Source organism: Beta vulgaris, chromosome 4, assembly GCF_026745355.1.
Source record: "Beta vulgaris subsp. vulgaris cultivar EL10 chromosome 4, EL10.2, whole genome shotgun sequence".
Lineage (NCBI taxonomy): Eukaryota > Viridiplantae > Streptophyta > Magnoliopsida > Caryophyllales > Amaranthaceae > Beta > Beta vulgaris.
This window is the reverse complement of record NC_079205.1, coordinates 51,699,132-51,715,416: the sequence shown is the minus strand read 5'-3', so window position 1 is coordinate 51,715,416 and position 16,285 is coordinate 51,699,132. Positions and strand designations below refer to the sequence as shown.

General features: G+C 36.7%; 1 protein-coding gene across 1 annotated transcript in view; it reads right to left on the bottom strand.

Annotated features, from left to right (window-relative positions):
- LOC104907402 (branched-chain-amino-acid aminotransferase-like protein 1) overlaps positions 1–15,821 on the bottom strand; it is a 58,548-nt gene extending 42,727 nt beyond the window's left edge. Inside the window, 10 exon segments of the mRNA XM_048643273.2 lie at positions 2,637–2,707; positions 4,377–4,493; positions 8,300–8,356; positions 8,686–8,770; positions 9,267–9,342; positions 9,446–9,509; positions 9,616–9,744; positions 14,953–15,025; positions 15,129–15,303; positions 15,661–15,821. Of these exon segments, the coding sequence (XP_048499230.2) occupies positions 2,637–2,707; positions 4,377–4,493; positions 8,300–8,356; positions 8,686–8,770; positions 9,267–9,342; positions 9,446–9,509; positions 9,616–9,744; positions 14,953–15,025; positions 15,129–15,303; positions 15,661–15,700 (887 nt within the window). The 5' untranslated portion in view covers positions 15,701–15,821.
- Positions 15,822–16,285: the final 464 nt, after the last annotated feature.

The window sequence follows — 16,285 nt, the reverse complement described above, 5'->3', positions numbered from 1 at the left end:
GATGAAGTCATTAACCAAAGGGAAAAATATGGTGGTGAGTAGACATAGAACCACCCTTTATGCTAGTACGATGCAGGAGTGTGGCCTTATTGATATGGGGTATATTGGCCCTAGGTTTATGTGGTATAACAAGAGGAAGAGATATCCCATTCATGAAAGATTAGATAGATGATGGGTGAATAGTGACTGGTATGGAGCCTTTCCGGAAGCGGGTCTCTACCACTTACCAAAAATAACCTCAGACCATTGTCCCATCAAACTCCTTCAAAAGCCTATAAGGAAAGAAGGGAGAAACTGTTTAGGTTCGAGTTAATGTGGTTACTTCACCCCCAATATAAAGAAGTCATTGAAGGATCATGGATGCATGATGAAGGGGTCATAATAAACTTGGAGAGATTTAGACATGTCTTGTTAGAATGGAATTGGGGTGTTTTCGGCAACCTTTATCGGAGGAAGAATAGGGCAATTAGAAGATTGGAAGGCACTCAACTTCACCTCCAAGACCACCCAAACTCTTTTTTCCACCTGAACCTTTGAGGAAAATCTCCAGGAAGAAATATCTACAATTCTGGATCACGAAGAGTTATTATGGATCTCGAAAAGTAGGTATGATTGGTGTGTTAAAGGGGATTGAAGCACTGCATTCTTTCACAAATGTGTCTAGATTAAGAGGAACAAGGGTAGAATAAACACATTACAAAATGAGTCGGGCAATGTCATTAGTGAGGATAATGACCTAACTTCGCACATTAGATCCTTTTTCCTTAACCTTTTCACAACTGATCAAGTTTCGAACCCTATCCCTCCTCCCCAGATTATCCCTAGCATTCTGGCCCTGATCTTCATCCTCCGCAGAATTCTAGATTTCAAGATTCCCAATCCAACATCCAAAAAGCCCGATATTCTCATATCCTCCTTAACTCACAAAAATGCCTTTTCCCTTTCCTTGCATACAAAAGCCTAACCACCCCCAATTTGAGACTGGTGGGATCACCTCCCCTCTGCCTCTATGTTATTTGTAAGAAAAATCATTCCCTCTCCCTTAAGCTCGATTTGCAATATAGAACCAGAATGTTCCCGTCACGTTATCAAATATTCCCTTGTGTGTTATCTTCCCTAATGTTTGCTGGGAATTGTGGACACATAGGAATAAAAGAATATTTGAAAATACTCCTAATTTGAGGCCCAATATGATCATAGAAAAAGCAACGCAAAGAGCCAAGTTTTACTGGCAATCCATAGAATCAAGTAGTGGAAGTGATAGGAACTTGCATAACGGATCATAGATTATTTGTGGATGCATCCTTTGTTAGTGTAGAGACTGTTGCTAGTATTGCAGGGGTTCTTCTTGATGATGCTAGAGATAGCCTTCACGCTAAGTACTTGCTATTGTTATGGGCCTACAACTTGCTACCGCGCAGTTTTTATTCAGACTGTCAAAATGCCCTAAAAGAGATACAAGATAGCTCAAGGTCCACGGATTTCTTGACGGATTCAATATCTAAATGCAGGGAGCTACAAGAGTCTTTCCAGGAAGTGAAGCTAGAATTCATCAGGCGCATAGGGAATGAAGTTGCAGACCACATGGCGAAAAAGGAAAGGAAGGAAGCTCAGGAAGTTAATGTAGTTAGATATTTTCCCTCACCCCCTAATTACATTGAGAACTTCAGCCATTTGAATGTAAGGCTTGATGCCATAACTTAATTCTGTATTTGGATGTTTTATTGTAATCTAGTTCCCTTTTCACCAAAAAAAAAAAAAACATTATCTTTATATGTTGGTTATGGGTAACTTAGAGAAAAGGCCAGGGAGTTTGTTTCAGGAAACTCAGTATATATATTGATAGTTGGAGAGAAGGGAAGCATGTTGAGAATTGATTAATGTTTTAGTGAGCTTTTAAAAGTTTGTTTTGGAGGGAATCAAGCCTCTCAAAAGCTTAAATTACACTTCGCTGTAATTTCAATTTAGTAATCAAATCTTAATCTTCTTCCTTAATTTCTGTCATTACTAATGCTTAAGCTATGTGAACTTAATTCATAACAACTGCTAATGAGTAAAGCGGCTGTTGGTTCTAGAACCTGCATTGCATTATGTAATTCAAATTCTCAGTTATCTGAATTGGTACTTATTTGACATTCTATTGTCGTCGTCCTAGCCATAAGACGGCTTCAGTCTGATTTAACTCCACTCTAAACACCTTCTGATTTAGATACTAGATAGAAAGAAATTTCTTAATTCTTAACCTGCTTTCCTCGCCACAAAAAGTATGGTATATGCCTCTTTTGGGAAGCTTATTGTATAAATATTTTCCTTAAAATGTAATGACATTCCAGAAAAACTTAACAGATAAGTGATGGTAGTGCCTGAACAACAGCATTTACTTCTAGGATTTAATTTGCTTACCAGTGCCACCAGAGTAAAAGATAGTGATTCCCTAAAACAGACTGCATTAATAATTAAACAAGCCAAAACAAACTTTGACTGTGAGGTAGGTGGCACAATCAATTCATATTTAATATGTTAACTGCGCATCAACAATAAGAATAAGAGCCGACGACAAGAGCCAACCATCATAATTCGTTACTGTGACAAATGAAAAACGATACTGCTAGAAGAGTAATCAAAAGAAGGCTTACACAATATCAGGGTTGAATTGCTGAAGCTCACTCTCGTTTGCAGATTCCCATGGCAGATGAATGCATCGCACCTGCGCCATATAGTATGAAGAATGATCGCTAAAAACACGTACACTGTTGAATCAACAATACAGCTCCCAGACTTGGACATTTCAGGCATACTTAGAAATGGATTATTGTTTGGAAAGTATTTGTGGACCAATTTTAAATAAAAAAAATAAGTACTGCATTTGGGTAAGGAAATCAACAAGGAAATAACATAAATTTATCTGTAAGTGTTGTATTTGATATCAAGGACTAGAATATAGCAAAAGACCTGTACTTCTTATATGATAATGGCAACTGAATTATTATCAGCTCGAATTATGCTTTGAAAACGACATCCGTCCTCTAATAATTGTTCTATATACTATTTTAGTCAGTCCATAAATAACAATCGTGTTACCTCAAATGGAAAATTCACCTCACCCAAACCGCTTAACCTATATAATGTCTCTCTCTTCATATTTATATGATATGATGTGGGACCATCTACAACTCTTTCTCTTAATAAATCAACTTTTTATTCTTACTTTAACTCTAGCCACACAAAAACTTACACTACCCTACTATCTACTCTTAATATGTGTGCGGTGTGCCCAAACCTAAGAGGACAATTTGTTGAGGACAGAGGGAGTGAGATCTATATGTCATAAACTCATAAAACCTTTATGTGAGAATATTGAAAGAAAAAAGAATAGTCACACAAGTATTCCCTTTGTCTAACCCTGTTTTCTCTATTTTAAGAAAATACAAAATAGTAGCTAATATTGAGAATTATCTCGAAGCACTTGTATTTAATCTTCAGCGGCAAAATTATCATGGCAAATCCCAGCAATCAGCTTGGTGGAATAAAATTACCCAGTTGAAAAAGTAATGATCATAATATGCTTTGTGTGATCCCACAAACCAAGAGCTGCAGAGCATCCTCTTCATGAGTGACAGATAAAACTAATGACTTTATCATGTTCATGCCACAGTCACAGGCCAATATCCTTCCATTCAATCATCAATTCATCACGCCAAATCCCAGCAATCAGCTTTGTGGAAACACTATTATTGAAAAAGTGTTAATCATAATCAAGCTTGCGAAATCCTACAACCTAAGAATTGCATAGCATCCTGTTCATGGGTGACAGTCTGACAGATGACACTCATACTCATGACTTATTATGTTCATGCCACAGGCCAAACTCAGGTCCATTCACACTGATTTTCCTTGTTGATTCCTCACAAACATTAAAAAAACCAAGAACCAACAGAAAGTTGGAAATAGTTTTTCCGTGAAGCTCTGCATCAAATGCGTAGAGAGATAATGGGTAATTTGGACATACATTCTGAAATAAGAAAGCAGAGAAGGGAAAATAATCATAGATGAAGTACATGCCTAGATGATGCTAGTATGCAAAACAGGAGTATAAAATTAAAAAATGTAAAACAACTCCTACTTCATTCACATATCACTTGAAGCTCTTAGATGCCACATAACTGACTGGGGTAGCAGCCGTAGCACAGATGGAGAAATTTTTTTAAAAAAAATATATATCTAAAGAAGCAACCTCACAGGCTATCGATTGCTAAGCTACTCTTATTGTTGACATAACCTTGACATAGATGAACCCACTGAAACTGGATCACAGAAATTGACACTAAAGGCAAAGAAGCCAAAAAGCTAGCTACATTTGGAGCATTAAGTCTTACCAAATATGAGGTACTTGTACTTTGATCTAAAGAAGAATCAAAATTTGCAATCTCATTCATTTCTAAATTAAGCTTCAAATTCGCCAAAGTTGATGAATCACCATCACTCAGGATCACCTGAATTAAAGCATGAGAACAAGAATCAAATACTCAGAGACTGCCGGAAAGAATCAACACCTAAGGAAAAGCAGGCTCAGGAGACGAACAAGTCATCCTCAAAGACAGAAGGCAAAGGAAAGCTTGCACAATTAAAGAATATCACATCGTCATTACTAAAAAAACTACAAATAGTGTTTAGGAAAAATAAGAAAAAATTACTAAAATAAGCTATGCAAGATTCCGCTCCGTCAGGCGGCAGTGATTTCTTTCTTTGAACTGAAATAAGCCTTCGCGAGCGTCTCGACTCGTGAATTTCTTTAAAGTCCTACCTTTCTTTTTCTTCTCATCTTCTTCCTCCTTCATCCTCTCGAATTCTCTTTCTCTTACTCCTTCAACCTCCATTACCGAACCTCCATACTATAGATGGCAATGGGTCATGGACCCGACCCAGACCCGCTAGGACACGACCCATTTATAAAGGTCTGGGTCTAAAAATTTTAGACTTAATGGGTTTGGGTCGGGTCTGGAGACCATGGGTTGGGTCCACATATGCTAGACCCAAACTCGACCGGCAGACCCATTTACATATTAGGAATTTTTTTAACCTAAGCTCTAAGGTTTTATGAGTTGTGATTTTGTGAACTCATTAGTGTTGTAACTCTATCTAAGACTTATGACTTTGTAAGTTGTAACATTTTAAGATTTTTATGAGTTAATTTTTAAAATTTTGTTTAGATAATGCTTTAACCATGGATGCAGGACCTATATAAATTAGGGCGAAAATTTTCAATTACATATATTCAAAAATGTGATGAAAACTTAAAACTAAGAAAGACTCATTCAGGACTCGTGGACCCGCTAGACACAGCGTATCTGGTATAGGTCTGAAAAATCTAGACCCAACAGATCTAGGGCGTGTCTGGGTCTGTAAAAAATAAACGGGTCTGGTCTGGGTACAGGTGGACCCGCGCCAGACGCGCCTCATTGTCATCCCTACTCCATACTTTCTCTCTTCAAAAATCTAGCATACCCACTCCAATTACTAATCTTCCTTAAATTTTACTCCATCATTCCTAACCCCACCTTTCCACAAAATCTTTGAATTAACTCCATACTTTATCGCTTCAGAAATCTAACACACCCACTCCAATTACTAATCTTCCTTAAATTTTACTCCATCTTTCCTAACCCCACCTTTCCACAAAATCTTTGAATTAACTCCATACTTTATCGCTTCAGAAATCTAACACACCCACTCCAATTACTAATCTTCCTTAAATTTTACTCCATCTTTCCTAACCCCACCTTTCCACAAAATCTTTAAATTAAGTGCGTCTTCTATTGGTCAGTCCTAGTAGTTAGATAGTCAAGCCTGGCTCTAGATGAAATTTATTCACAGCTATCAGTGTAATTGCATTTGGCTTGTGCCAAAAAAACCCTATTATTATGCTTCAAATGAGTTCATTTGGAACCCACCTACTAATTGCCCAAATAGATGGGAGGTTCTTGCTACCCACATTAACCCTCATCACTTTGTTAATGAGTTGACCTATCTTCAGCTCATCCCCGCTCAGAAGGCACCGAGGGTTTGAATAGTCGAACATCGCACTCCCGTGAGTGAGGAGGGCAGTTATTCATCCTCACAATCCTTTGATATGGCTTTCATCATGGGCGCCATATTCCTAAATGCACATCACCAGCAGATCATGCATACTCTTTAGGGTATTCGGACTCTTTAGGGTATTCGGACTGACCTTGACCATATGTCTAGGGTGGCTTAGCGAACTTATCTCGCCAAAGTCCAATATGAACACGAGCCTCCCTTTCCTAACCACCCCCATTACCCTCCCGTATTTAAACCTAGTGAAGCGTCATTTGCGGATCCCCTTTCTTCCGTAGAACAACACCCACTGCAAAGTCACAATGGCCTTCACTATGGGGGCAGAAGTAAAAGTTGTTTTCAAAGCCTCAAAAGTTTTTATGCAAGATTCATCAAACTCAAAATCAACATCTTTTTGAAATAGTTTCGTCAATGGTTTGGGTATTTGAGAAATGTCCTTGATAAAACACCGATGTATGTCCAAGGAAAGCACGCACTCCCGTCACCGAGTTTGGCAAGGAAAGTTTCTCAATAATCGAAACTTTTGCTGGATCAACTTCAACGCCCGACCTTCATACTTAATGTCCAAGGACAATGCCTTCTTCGATCATAAAGTGACAATTCTCCGAGTTTAAGTCAAGTTTCGTATTTTGACACCTTTCCAACATGCTCTCAAAACTAGTAAACATGTCTAAATACGAACAACACACTGAAATCATCCATGAACACTTTCATTGAATCCTCGAGCATGTCCGAAATGATTGCCGAACATACACCTCTGAAAAGTAGATGGAGCATTACACAAAACAATGTGTATCTCTTTCGGTATAAAATGTCCCATAAGTAGGGGTGTTCATAAATGTCCGATCCGGTCGATCAGATCCGTAATTCGGTCGACATACCCGACCCGGTTTTTTAGTTTTAGGATCAGATATCCGAAAGGTGCGGATCGGATCCTAAAAATGAGAATATTTTCGAATATTCCCGATCCGAAACTAATTTTGAACTTTTTTAATATTTAGATATCTGATCCGATCTGACGCTTCAGATCGGATTCGGCTCGCATTTTTCCCAATCGAAAAATGAACACCCTACCATAAGGACAGGTAAAGGTGGGTTTCTCAATCGGTGTTTTGAGGCCTTAGGATAGATATTGATCACATTTATGCGGCATTTTGGTGGTGACTTGATGATGATTATGCATTGATATTGGTGCTTTGAAGCCTTAGAATAAACCGATAGATAATAATCATACTTATGCTTTGGTATTTTGGTTGCAAACATTCTTAATCGACTTTTAAACCTGTTTATCATCCCCATGAATCATTTTAATTTCTAAGCCAAGATATTGCGTAAAAATTAAGGGGATCCTTGTATTAGAGATATTCCGCGCTTATTTGATCTCTTAATCAATTAATTAAAGACCATTAGAGGATTTAGTTAATTGATTAAGCAATTAGTCTTGGGGGCCATTCGAGAGAGGACTTGAGAGTATTTTAGAGGAAAGCTAAACCTTGCATAATTATCGCTTTCAAATACGCATTTGCATTAATAATCATTCTTCTAGTTTGATTCATACACTCATGTTTTCCTCATTGATATTTACACATGTTTTATTTGCTAGTTTTGTGTGATCTTAGTTAGCTCATACTCTACGTTTCTTTTCAGTTCACTCACTTCACTTTGCGAAAGACCAAGAAGGAAGTATAAAAGTATGAGAGAAACTGAAAAGGTGGGAAAAGAAACTGAAAAGTGAGAGAAAATAAAAAAAATGCGTTAGAATATTAAAAAGTGGATGACATGGGTGGAAAAAGAGGAGAAAGTAGATGGGACATATTACCAAGAATAGAAAAGGCAACAATGTGTAGATTAAAAAGAAACAAACCAAAAAGAAAAGTACGTAGATTAAAACGAAACGAAGGGAGTAGTTTACAAAACCTATTTCAAAACCCCAAATTACCCTTCAATTTGGCAATTTGAACTTGTTAGACTTTAATTAATCTCTTTTTCCGTGTGGATCGACCCTTGATTTTCCTTTGCTACATTCTTAGTAATTGCTTATTAGAAGGTATAAATATAGTTTAAATGTAATTTTTGGTGCCTTAACGACACATTGAAAACCTCTTCTCACTATGGCAAATAAATTTTTATCAGTCTACCAAAAGGTAAAGAACTATTCTAAAATTCCTTCTAACCATAAGGGAACATATGATAAAAATAATACCTGGGAGGCTTTGGCATGCTTAAGGCAGATGCCAATCAGACCTATACCAGAACCAACCTGTTTACATATAATAAACAAAACAGTACAATCATTATCACCATCGGAAATCAGCAACTATCACATACAAGTAATTGAAATATCTAAATGAGGCACAGAATAGATGCATTTCTATAATATTATTTACATAAATAGTATAGTTCAACAAGCCAAATTTTGGCCAATAGACAAAAGCATGTCATAAGTGATGACCAAATGTTACTATAGCATTCATAGAAACTTAATTTTCTGGCTGAAATCACTAAGTTGTACACGATCCACCAAAAGTTTAATTCAAATCAACATATAAACTTGTCAAAAAACATAGTACATCAACACTAAAAGTTCACCTCAAAACATAATTTCCTTGTAAAAACTTCGGGAAATGAAAGGATAAACTCCGACAGAAAAAGACTAGAAGGCCAAAGTGCACACCTACACATTTATTTACACAATTAGCTCAACTGGATAAGGCAGGTGAACTAACTGTCTATCATACTTACACTCTCAGGACAAAAGAATTTTTTTTTGCAGGACAAAACTAGATCAAACCACCAGCAAGTGCCAAATGTGAAGATTAAACACCATTTAATAAATACAACAAAGCTTAGTTCCTCATCTGCAAGAACATATTGCATGTCAAAATGTCAAAACCACATTAAGACTTGGGTCAGAAAATCATATTAATACAACCAATGCAGACTAAAATGATATTTAGATTAAGTCGAACAAATGCTTGAAATAAGAGCAATTTACATATAGTTGCAAGAAAACCAGGAATCGAAGTTACATAAAGGAAAAAACAAAGTTCCATATATTTCATAATATTCTAAAACCTTAAAAAATAAAGACTAGATGATTTGCACGATTATTGGGATAGAGAAAACGTCATAGTTCTAAAGTCCAAAACAACATATTGACACAAACTTACCCAGTGTCCCCTTGAAGCATATTGAGAGAACATCTCAATGGTACAACCATCTGCATTTGACCGGTGTGACTAGGAACTTGCATATATTCACAGAGAGAAGTAAAAATAATAACCAAACATTAGCTCAACCCACAAAAACCCACCAATTCGACACCTATATAAATGGCAAAAGTTCTTACCATCATGAAAAAGAAACGTAATGCATTTCACAGTCCATAAATCTTGGTTCCCTGATGCATCTTCCTACAAATGTAAATAGGTAGTAAAACAACATGATTCACATGATATATAAGAGCACGGAAATCGAGGGCTTTTCCACACAAAAAAATAACCCATAACCAACACTGACCTTCAAAGAAGCCATGTAATGAGCATACCGCTCATAAAATTCATCCAACACAACGCCACCAGTTAATTCAACTTCTTTGATGAGCTTTTTCAGAAAAACCTTCAAATAAGTTACATAACAGCTCTCATCCTGCAATAATCACAAGCAGCCATGGATACTGGTTAAGTGATATAGCTATATATAATTTTATCCAATAACGGAAAACCTCCAAGCATTGTACAAAATGTTCTGCAAGTCTGCTTAAGTCCACTAGTCAATAGAAATCCACCTGTGTATTTAAAGAACTTATAGATTAGCTTTCCTCCCTTCTTTTAAGACTAGTAATAGAGCATTACAACAAGATTTCCCATGGAGCAGAAAAATGATCAGCAAGTTATATTTTCAACAAAACTATTATAGTTTGCCATTGCCACACAAGTATGTCATATCATAAAATAAATTATGAGTTCAAGAAAAAACAGAGTTTTGAATTGGTTAAACTAGATATAATATTTAGGAGAAGAGAAAAAACAATTTTGGTTTTCAATAAATACCTAAGAAATGAACTAGCGGAAAAAGACCATGAGAGAGAAAACAAGAGTAAATAACTATCAGATAGCCATCAGAACGCGAAAAAATTCCCGATTTCAAGCTCATATTTTCCGTTCATTGTGATTGTTGTAACTATCTCGTTACTGATAATCTCTATCATCCCTTGGTTATCTACAAAAGTAGATAACTCTTCGTCTTTCGTGTGCAAGAATTTTTGTAAATCTGCAATAATTAGTAGGGTGGTTAACATTAAAACCACTCCATTTCAGAGCTATGAGCCTAGGAGAAGAGTAATTGAGCCTATTTTCATCATTTCACTACCTAATTCGTCCTTAATTTGGATTAAGTGGCTTCAATTCATGAGCTTTAAGTACAAAAGTCGGAAGACGGCTAGGATTTTACTGTTCATCGATGGGAGTGTGTTCATTTATTTCTTTGTGAGGGTTTGGCTTCAAGTGTCTTCAATTTTTTTGGTTTTAAGGTCATCATTGCTTTGAGAAAGCATTCTGTTGTTTGCGAAAAGCAGACTTCTTTTGCGTCTGGTGGAGTTTTCTCCATTATTTCAACTAATGCATTAAATGCGACGGGAAATTTCTCTGGTAAGTTGAATTCAGCAATGGAGTTTAGGGTTTTTTGCCCGAAATGTTTTGATTATAAAATGTGGACCATTCAGGTAAATCTTTACTTCACTCTCAGTTCTGCTCTCTTGTCTTTTTCTCGAAAATTTTCTCTGATTAGTGAGTTCCTGTATTTCTACTGCCAGTCCATTTGTGGGCTAGTGTGCTCTTTTATCATGTTAGTTCCTAAATCTTTCAAAGATGCTATTTTATCTGAACCTGGTGGAGGTAATGGTATGTCCTTGGATACCAATCCTCCTATAAATGTGGTTGTCCCTGATTCGTCTATGGCTGGTTATCCCATGTTCCTGGTTCTTCTAAGTTGGTGTAAGTGATTGTCGTGACCCCTCTTTTTTCCTGATGTTGTTAATGTTGATGATTTGCCTCAAGTTAAAGATGTAGAGGAACTCTCTAAGTCATGTTTGATAGGTAAAATGTTAGGTAAACCTATTGATTTGCGTACTATTATCACTAGAACTGAAGTAGAATGGAAGTTCTGCAAGGGTGAAATTATGGGAAATCATTGGGTGATGATTATGTTTGCTAATTCTGGGGATCTTTGTTTTGTGTGGTGTGAAAGACCATGGCATGTGCAGGGGGAACTTTTTGTTCTCCAACCATGGCGTGCTATCTTTGATCCTTATATTGAGGAATTGAGATGGGTAGACCTGTGGGTTAGGATTCCAAGGTTTCCTGTTGAATTGCTAAATCCTATCTGTGGCTAACTTGTTGGCCTCTAATAATATGGGAACTTTTGTTAAACTTGATGCAAGATCTCTTTTAAAGCATAAAATTCGTTTTGCAAGGGTTTGTGTGAGAGTTGATATTACAAAACCATTATTAAAATATGCTGAAATTGTTAGGACGGTGGTAGTACCAGTGGCTATGTTTTGTGGTATGAAGATTTTTCTATTGGTTGTTCTTTCTGTGGAAATGACGATCATAGCATTGAGAAGTGTTCTCTATTGTACCCTCCTCAGAAAGATGTTAGAGTTAGGGTACTTAAGAATCCTAAAAAGAAATGGTTGGCCGAATTCCTTGAAAATGCTTCAAGGCAAGCTAAGTCTCTCACTAGAGCTGAGCAAGCTAATGTAGTAGAGGCAAGGCCTAAGCATGTTTCTAGAAATTCTCATGTTCCTAGTGTTGGGTCTGGTGGCTTTCAGAATTCTTCTCGAAAGAAATTTCCTGCTAAAGGTGTAAAAAATAATCCTGTTTAGAAGGGTATTATGATTAATGATGGTGATCAAGTTGGAGCTGGGAAAGTTGGTGCTTTGAGTCTGCCTAAGTCTAATGAGAAAGGTAAAGCTTTAATGGTGTATGATGTTGTTGATGTGGAGTCCTATGATGATGAGCCTAATTGTGAGGCTTTAACTCCCTCTCCTGAACCCTCTCTTGACCCCTATGTCAAGCCTTGGACTGCTAAGAAGTGTAATGCTTATGACTCCGAGTCTGGGCTATTGCCTTTCCCTCCACCCCTGCCAATGATGAAATTATTTCTCGTGTCTCTCTGAGAGTACTGCACCCGGCAGATTTGTTTGCTGGGAATTATAAGGAGGATGCCGATGATTTTCTCCCGGGGGAGGATGACCTTCTTGCTATTGATGACACCTATTCTAGTGTTCAAGAAGGCACCTATATTATTGATGAGTTGCAGGATGATGATGATGGTATGTTAGATGGTTAGACTGAAATTTTATCTTCGTTAGATAAGAGTTATAGAAATTTTTTTTGGAATAAAACTTCAGATGCTAAATCCCCCAACTTCATAGGTTGGGATAAGATTTGTCAACCAAAGAAATTAGGGGGGCTGGGTCTCCGAAAAGCTAAGATTAGTAATATAGCCCTCCAATTCAAACTTCTTTGAAAAATCCTTTCTTCCCTTGATAATCTATGGGCAAGTCTTGTTAAAAACAAATACCTAAAAGGGGAAAAGTTGTTTAATTACAAACTAAAAGCTAATGTATCTTGGCAATGGCGTAAACTTATGAACTTACGGAGTAGTTTCAAAAAAGGAGTCAGATGGAGTATAGGGGATGGTCAATCAGTTTCTTTCTGGTTTGATCATTGGGTTTGTAGAGGGGTCTGAAGAAGCTTTAGTTAGTAGTTTTATTTCTCAGGATCGTAAATGGAATTTAAATTCTTTATCACAGATGGTGCCGTGGGATATTTTAACTGATATTAAGAGTGTCCATATCCCAAGTAATATTATGAAGGATAAATTGTTTTGGGGTCTTTAGGCGTTTGTCTACTTCAGTTTGAGCTCCGAGGCTCATCGCCATCCTGTTTTCAATTGGCTTTGGAAACTTAAAGTCCCCCAAAAATTAAATTTTTCATTTGGAGACTTTGTCACAATGGTCTCCCAACAACGAAAAGATTGGAACTTAGTCATGTCTTTCTGACTCTAGATTGTGTTTTCTGTAATGCCCATTCACATCTTTTCTCTTTGCCCCTGACATGTGTTTGCAGAACTTTCTAGGAGGATTAATCTCCTAAGCCCGGGTATCATTAGTAAAAATATGTCGTTTATCGAGTTCTTAGAGGCTCTTAAAAAGAAGTTTTCTATGGTAGAAATAGAAATGTTTGTCATCTCTTGGTGGTTTATTTGATACAATAGAAATGGTGTGATATTTCAACAAGAGGCCTGCAATAAGGATTAGTAGTAAGATTTGTGCTTATCTGGACAAAATTAGCAAAATAGGTTTGCCTAATTTGCAGTTAGAGGAGGTGTGTCTTTTTCCTGGTAAAAGGAAGACCCCTTCTCCTAAATCAAAGGAAGAAAGTAGAAAGTTGATTGTTTGGACCCCTTCAGAGGCTGGGTTTGTGAAGATTAATTTTGATGGGTCTAAACTCGCTAATGGCCAGACAACGTTCGCGTTTATCATTAGAGATGAGACTGGTATTCTTAAGTTATGTGGTGATGGTGCTCTCAGTAGTTCTGAGTCTATTTTAGTTGTTGAAGCTAGAGGCCTTCGGGAAGGGATTAGGGGGGCGCTCTCTTTGGGAGTGAGGAAAGTTATTATCTTGGCTGTCATCCAAGCTAATAAAAATATTTGGAAAATTCCGTGGACAATTAACGCTATCGTTTTAGATGCAGGTGAAGATCTTAAAAGGTTTGAAGAAGTTCAAATTCAACACATTTATCGGGAAGCTAATGATGCGGCACACTGGTTGGCTCAGAGGAGTCACTCTACGACTAATCTCACCTACTGGTTGTAATCATCCGCAAGGATGCTTTAGGGTGGCCCACTATGTGGAAACCTCCCTAGCTTCTCTTTTCCTTCATAAAAAAAATTACCAATGAAATAGTATATATAAAATCCTATATACTTCAAAAGGTTACAATCTTCATATGACTGAATAGTTTCGAAATATGCTTTGGAATAAGATCCTTCTACATATGCTTCTATCAAGTTTATTAAGTTCAAAATAAATGTCAAGACATTACAGTGAGAGTATCACCATAGTGTTATACGACAAATATGAATTACATTAAAAATACAATACACAACTATAATACAATCATAATTTTCCACATTACCCTATCTAATATCGTTACATATGATACAGAAAACAAATACAAACTGTATATTATAAGAATTACTTAAAAAATTCAGTGAGTAATTACGTCACATACATAACTTTAATTCTTTCTATTGATCCCGTGCAACTAAAATCTAGTTCATTCAATTGATTGGCTATTTTAGTGGACATTCTCAAAGATATACGCAATACCAACAACTCAACTAGTTATGCTTTCCTTAAATTAACCTAATTAAACAGAACCCTTAAATAATTGAAATGATTTTTGCAAAAAAAAAAACTATTCCCTCCGTCCCAAAATATAGTTCCCATTTCCATTTTGGGTGTCCCAAAATATAGTTCCCCTTTCTATATTTAGTTCCACATTTTTCCGTAATTTGTCTAGAAAAACCGTGTCCCATCACTTATCTGTTTCTTGAATTTTGTTTTTTCCTTTGTTTATTCAACCAAAATGTTACAATTAATGCTCTTTCACCAATTATTTTCCATTCTCTCTCCTAAAATCATCTTTTCCCATACAATATTTATTTAAATAAACAAAAAATCTTTACTATCTCTCTTAGATTCTACTTGCATAAATTACCGTGAAAAAAGGGAAATAGGAACTATATTGTGTGGGACGGAAGGACTACTATAGAAGATAACTTACACTGATGTTGTTAATGCAGTAAGTCCAAATGAACTTTTGCACGTCCTCGGATACAAAGCCACCCCCACATTTCCTGAACAAGTATACAGGGCCAGGGGGGTAAATAAATTTGGTGCAATTTAATTGAGATTTGAGAAGTATGGAGGATGGAGATAAAGGAGTATTTAGTTATTTACCTTGCTAACGAAATTAAGATATCGGATGGTTCCATAGCGAGAAAAGCTGAGAAAAAATACTGCCGGTGAATGTGCAGGTTCGACATATCGAGGGCCAGGTCCTGGTCAGGCCCGTCCCTGAGCCAGGGCAAGAGGGGCGGCCGCCCTGGGCCCGGGGATGACAGGTCATTCATTACTGATTTCCAGCCACAACACTTGAAAAATTAATCTCATGAAATTAAACAAGAAGAAGTGAAGACAAATATGCGCATCTACAAATTGTAACATAAATTTTCTTATCATTTACTTCCATGAAACAAAGATGAGATAAGAAGTTAAACCAGAAACTCGAGTCATAAGTTTATAACATGTAAATTATCACTAAAAACATGAGATAGCATGTATGAGAAAGAAAAAATAAGTTGAATTCATGAAACAAATAGCATAAAACCAATTGCATGAATAATCACATGAAGTAGATCTCAAAAATCGCAATTCCAAACCAAAATCCACAACAAAACAAGTAGATTCATCTAAGGAACAAAACAAGAACCTGGAACGAGCTTCTGCAATTCGAGCTTTGCGTATGACATATGAGAGGTTCCAGATTCAAGAGGTTTAAAAGGAATTCAATTTGCTTATGAGTTGGGCACCGGCACCGTGAGCGTTTTTGGAGTGGTACTCGCATATACCAGGTTATTCCGGATTCTCTAGAGTTTTATGAAAACTCTACCAAGTAGAGTTGAATCCTGGCCATATATTATAAAATCAAGGGCTCATGATTAGTGGGAAAGAAAAAGATATGGGCAGGATATTCGGGGGGAAAATAGGGGGATTTTTGGGAAAGAAAATACAAGCCTTTGATTTCTTAATCAACGACTGATATTTAACAAACTCTATCGTGTAGAGTTATTTTGGAACTCTAGAGGATCTCAACACGTTTAAGACTATATGCGACTATGCGAGTAAGGAACAGAAAAGGTAAAGTACTAAATACCGTATAAAAATACAATGTATTTAGGGCGTTAGTAAAAAATTTAGGACGTCAAATAGCAAAACTCATTTTTTTTTATGCACAACACCCGAAAATGTAACATAAATTGACGAGTTTATCTCTATTATATAAGCAAAGTGACGAGCTACGGTGTCGTCTTGTAAAATTAGTGTTCTACCCTTTA